Here is a 6339-nt window from a genome sequence, read left to right on the forward strand (position 1 = left end):
ACTTATCAGCTTTTTTTCTCTCGCAGTTACGCGAGTCATGGTCCGTTAATGTGCAATATTTGCATATTCTCGGTTTCTTTCCTTAGAAATTTCCATACCACTCTTAAGTCGAGAATCACTTGTTGCATTCCCCTTTCCTGTACTAGGCTTTCTGCCTTTTGTTTGCGAGATGCAGGGATCACCCATAATAATATTAGGAGGGGTGGCGTCAAATAAATTAGGTATTTCTGCAACAACAGTGCATGATGAACCGGTAGCTAATAATTCATCGCTGACATTTGATTCCCCTTCTATACTTTTTCCATGTTCTTTACCAAGCTCAAGTATGTTAATTTGCTTAATTTTCTCCATTGCTTGATTGTGAAAATCCATTGCCACCGCGTATGATTTTTCTGATTTACCCAACATGTAGGCTAGTTCAGTTGATACTCGGCAATAATGACTGATTCGCATGGCTTCAATCCCAACTTTATCATCTTTGATTGGAAGCCATAACCGCACATTTGTTTGCATACTTAGTCCACCTTTCCATTATAAAACATTGAGGAATCTCTGTCACATAGAGGCGAAGAACTAAGATATGGTGCAAATGTTTACAAGGTATTCCAACAAACTCAAATTTTTGGCATCCACATGAACCCTTTTGAGTTATCACATTAATCTGGAAATTCTTCCACCGTTTTTTCATCTATTAACCAATACACATTATACTTGTGTTCGTCACCGTTGGTCTCAAGTATTTTTGATTGATATCTTAAAGAAGTATTAAATTCCCCTTGCACTATATTAAAGATAAATCTTGAGAAAGATATATACGCTTCAAATTGATAGACTTGTAATCTTCTTTCCGCTCTCTTCATTACATTCTTTTCAATGCTTGATCACAACTTTCAGCGAATTCACGCAAAGATATCCTAGAGTTCACGTAATGATAAAAAAAAAGAATTTATACTCTCACTTCTTTGCGTCGTATTCATTCCGGCAAAAAAAAGTCCCTCTATTATAAAACGGTACCCATTTTTCACGAATATCAAATAAGTCTTTAAGCCATGTATTCTCCGTCAAACCAAGTTCTACTAGCATTGACTTCCATTGAGTTTCAAAATCTTCTACTGTGTATGTAAAGCGAGTAACTTCCTTGACGGTTTTTTAAATTTGGACTTCTTAAAAAATAAATGACTTAGCTTCTCTCCAAATTTTTTTTAATGTGCCATAAACAAAAACGATGGCGGGTTTCGGGAAATACCTTCGTAATTGCATTTGTCATAGCTTGATCTTGATCGATAAGTATAGAAATGGGAGGATGACCTCCATTGCTTCAAGCCATGTCATAAACAACCAGGTAAATGTGTCTTCGTCTCTCATTTCCTAGCCATGCAAATCCAAATGTTATAGATTGTCGGTGATGATTAGTACCCGTGAAAGGAGCAAAAAGCATACTATATTTGTTAGTTTTGTATGTGGTATCAAAAGTGACAGCATCTCCAAAGCGGATATATGCTATCCACGAACGTGCATCCACCCATACATTTGTTGCCCTTCCTTCTTCATCAACTTGAAATGCATAGTAAAAACTTGGATTTTCAAGTGTTCTTCTTCTAAAGTAGTTAACCAATGCTGCTGCATCTCCAACATCCAACAAAGATTTTCTGACATTCCTTAAATGATTATAAACATCTCTAGTATCAAACCCAGTACTTTCTCTTTGCCCAAATAACGAAACAACTTTACCAACATGAATTTTGCTTTTGTTAAATGCCTCTGCTAAGCTTTTAGATTCAAGGGGCATATGTTTGTTTGATCTCATGAGCATTATCTTCTTAGGAGAAACCATAACATGATTGTGATCTTCTATAAACTCATTAATATACCATATCTGAAATCTTCCATCGATAGCTACACGTATCATAGCTTTACAGTCTGTCCTCATTATTGAAGTATTTCTCTGTTTTCTGTAATTATCTTCCTCATCAAGATCATAATCTTTATTGTGCATTCCGTCATTAATACATACAAAAACTACTCTACTTACACCTTCTCCCTTTTTAATGGCATATGATGATCTCTTTCATGTCATAAATCCATTATTTTTACCATATGTTTTATAGAATTATTTTGCGTCTTCAATAGAGGTAAATTCCATACCCACTAACAGTTTAGGATCTTCAGATGATTTACCATTATGATTTATATCAGGAACTTCAGCAACATTATCCATTTCCTGTAATAACATACATCTTTGGGCAGTATAGAAAACCCCCAAAATCCAAATTGATCCTGATTTAGTCATTATAGAAAATCCCCAAAGTTGACGTTTTGTAAATTATAAATTAAAACTTTGGTGATGGTTTTCATGAACTAAAAACAAAAGTAAGGATTTAAACTAATCACTAATTAAAGGAGTTAAAATAAATTAGGTTAACAAACAACATTAATCTAATCGATCTGCAACAAAACCCAAGAAAATAAATGTTTCTTATGAACAAACCCTAGAAAATAAACCTAATCACTGTTCATACGACTGATCACATTTTTTACTTTCAATCTTGAAGAATTCGAAGAATGTTGATGCTTTTAGCATGCTAGTTTTTGATCATTTACTGTTATTTGCTCTTTTTTTTTTTCTATTCGGAAGTTACTGATAATTACTATGTCTACAAAAGAGAAGGTGGAGAGGATATTTGGAGAGAGAATAAAAAGAGAAAAGAAAAAATCACTGGCGACCCATCAAAACCCGAAACTAAAATGTGCGAATCGAAAATATCAGGACCGTTTATACTTTCCAGTCCAAGAGATGAGAATCTCGAGTGAGATAACATAATATTAAATATGTGAGTCGATCCGTCCACATTTATAAATCACTATATTGATTAGTGATTATTAATTTTTAATAGTTATCATATTTTCTTTTCTGGATTGTGTAATTGAGTTAAGATTCAGTTGGATAAGATATTTTTATCATTTATATTCTTGATTGTTCTTGTTTATTTATTATGTTCTTGATCGCACTTGTTTAATCATCAATTTCACGCCTTTGTATTGATTAGACGTATTATCTATAAGTTAATAAAAAGAAATTGAAATAGATGATGATGACAGTTTACGTGAAAAAAGATGTTTAATAACAAGAAATTAAGAAGTGAAAAGAATACTAGTAGTTTCATTGCTCGTTTTAAGAAGAATTTTTGAATTGCGATTTTAGAAATGCACTAATTTTAGGTTATTATTTTTGTTTGAATCATATATTAACTTAATGTTGTAGATAATCCGTAAAAACCCTCCCCGTACGGCTATTCCCCATACCATACTCGCCCCAATTTGTGTGGGTAATAGGGAGGGTATGAGTATTTTTTTTAGAACGGGGCAGTGACTGGATTGGCATACCCGCCCCATGACCATCCCTAAAAATAAGCCGATGGTGGAGATTAAATTTATTTACTTTTATGTTTTATTTTAAAGATGTCGGTGCATCTACTACCCCTCGTTATCATATAGCTGGACTCGATCTAATAAGATGGTTACACAAGGATTTTTGTTATTTGAATGTGTTGTGCTCTGTGAGGTTTAGCCTCAAAAAGCTTAGTGTTTGGCAATCGGAAACAGAAAATTAGAAGTCCACTTCTAACAATTGTGATGGTATTTGTGAACGACAATCATTTTATAGGTCTCAAATTAGAGAAAAATTATTTATTGCGGCTCAACCTTTTGATCGTCCGGGTTGTGACCGATTTTATATGCACATCCCATATTCAGTATGTTAGTTGCTTAAGTAATTGTAATTAAACCGTTAACTCAGTTGTATTTAGCTCACGTCGTAACGACACTTGCATGAATTATGGTTTGCCAAGTCTTCGTTTTTGGGGATTTGGAAGACATGAAATGATGTATGAAGGTCTACCATGGCTAGATACTTTGTATTAGTAACAAGTACATATTTACAATTTCTAAGTTACGAGCACTTTGTTATACCTTAACATTCTGAATCTTCTTGTTGTTCATCATGTATTTTGAATCCCTTTTAGTTAATGTCAGTAAAAAAAATTAACATGTGCATCATATCCAGACTTCATATGCACATTTATATCTATATAGTCGTGTTGGTTAAAATGGGTGAGAGACTCCTTCCAACCCATTTGATATAGCTTGTTAGCGGTCAGGCGCTAATGTATTTGTAAAAATTTCAGGAAAATATAAATAACTGAAGTTAGTGTACCAATGCAACATACATTGCAAAGTAGTGAGATAAGAATATATCAAGTAATTATTTAGGGATTTTAAGTAATTATTTTGGTCCAACCGAACTATATAAACTCGATTCAACCTGCCGGATCTGCACTTATCTTTATTGCATCGATGTTGTTTTGTCATTCTGACTCCATAATTTTTTAGAACAGTGTATATCAGTTAAGACCATTAAAATGAGACCCAAAATCCTCATGTATGAGGTCTGAGAATTTGTCGAGCATCTTTATGCCGTTCAAACCTAATCGTACATTGTCTTGAACAATGAGTCAGTATTTTATTTTATTTTTGAGGAGAATGATGAGTGGGTATTTGTTAATAAGGTACATCAATATTCAGTTTATCTCAATTTTGGAAATTTTCCGAAGTTACACTAACATATTAGGGGGCAATACCGTGTTGGGGTACAGTTATATAGCGATTGACAAAATAAGGGGCAGAAATATTAAAATTCCGAACTAAGGGACTTCGGTCATTACGGTCCCGGAAAAAATCGTAAATACCACGGGTGTCCTAAATTTCCTTTGCTTTTCGTCGTTGGACTCGTTGTCCCGTAATTTATTTGACAACGGGACAGTACGGTATATGACAGAGTTTACAATACTTACTGTCCTGGACACTACGGTGTATGAAAATGTTTACAATACATACTGTCCTGGACAACATGCCTTACACTGCAGATAGGACGTATACATATCGTGGACAATATTGTCACAACCAAGTATACAACTATTTAGTCTATATTCTGGAATTGTAAGTTCTGGTTGGCACGACCCGTCTTAGGTCCACGTGCTCTCTCTTACACTAGCACAACAAAGTTTACAACAGTCTGTACACCAAACATATATTATTATTTTAAAGGTTTTATATTAGGACAACTCGTATTCTTATCTAGATGTTTTCCGGAGCTGAGCGATTAAAATTTTCTACGGTAACATCGGTCGATTAAAAACGCCATATACCGGTCGGCAATTCTAACCTCTTCGACTAAATCATGGCAATGTTTAGTCTTGGTATACGATTATTGGTCCATGTTGCTCTGCAGACTACTGCTCAGCTTCTTGCGTACTAGCACTCGGGACATTTCTCCCTATCGTTTATGTATCCGAATGGTTTCGTTACTACTTCTGTCAGCATCGAGAGTGCTCGCAAACAACCTACGGTATCACGTTCCAGTACCGAAGCCGAATATAAATCCCTTGCTACTACTACCGCAGAACTTATTTGGATTCAATATCTTTTGCATGATTAGGAATCTCTACAGCCATACCCACCCTATGGTGCGACAATCTTCGAGCGATATACCTCACAGTTAATCCAGTTTTCCATGCGCGCACTAAGCACATTGAGATCGATTATCATTTTGTTCGAGAAAGGGTCACACGTTGTCAACTTGATGTTCGATTTATCAATACAAAAGATCAGCTCGCTGACATTTTCAAAAAAATTTGCCCCTGTAACCAAGACGTACAAAGCTACTGTCGGACCTTCTCTACGGTGACTTCAAAAACATTTGATTTCTGTCACGTCACGGTTTCTATCAAATTTTAGTGTTATAGGTTATAGCCCCTGAATACTGGTGTTGTTGCTTCAACAACTCCGCCATTGGAAGTCGACTTGGTCGTTAGTTATTTGGACAGTTCAAAATGTTTCAATGATTTCTCAACTTTAGGTAAGTGAATGCGGTCATCATCAGTCCCAGGATGATCAATATTCAGCACTTCAGTACAAATAACTCGTTGTTTTCCTCTTCGGATGTTGTTGTTTTTTGTTAATGGAAGAATCATACACGGTTATTCAGCATCTGCAAAGATACACGATGATGACGGTGAAACTAAATTAGTGAATTGTACAGAATCTTGTTACCAACGCCAACCAACATAATAAGATGATTCCCATACTAAGCTGAACTGCATTGACATTTGTAAAGAACTCAAGAATCAAGATGGTCAACATATATCACTTAGTTACAAATTGGGGTGAGGAATTTTCCTCGATGGTTGTTTCTAAACTTATACAACCCTAAAATCGGTAAACAAATAGTTTTGCTTTTGAATCACATACTTAAAAATAATTAAAAAAAAAATCACGTGGTTA

General features: G+C 34.9%; 1 protein-coding gene across 1 annotated transcript; it reads right to left on the reverse strand.

The window, feature by feature from the left end:
- Nucleotides 1-1318: 1318 nt before the first annotated feature.
- On the reverse strand, nucleotides 1319-1996 carry LOC113295135 (protein FAR1-RELATED SEQUENCE 5-like). The gene has a single exon (XM_026543486.1). It carries the CDS (start codon nucleotides 1994-1996, stop codon nucleotides 1319-1321), a length of 678 nt encoding a protein of 225 aa, XP_026399271.1.
- Between the last annotated feature and the right edge of the window lie 4343 nt (nucleotides 1997-6339).

The sequence above is a fragment of the Papaver somniferum genome, chromosome 7 (genome assembly GCF_003573695.1).
Source record: "Papaver somniferum cultivar HN1 chromosome 7, ASM357369v1, whole genome shotgun sequence".
NCBI classification, from domain to species: domain Eukaryota; kingdom Viridiplantae; phylum Streptophyta; class Magnoliopsida; order Ranunculales; family Papaveraceae; genus Papaver; species Papaver somniferum.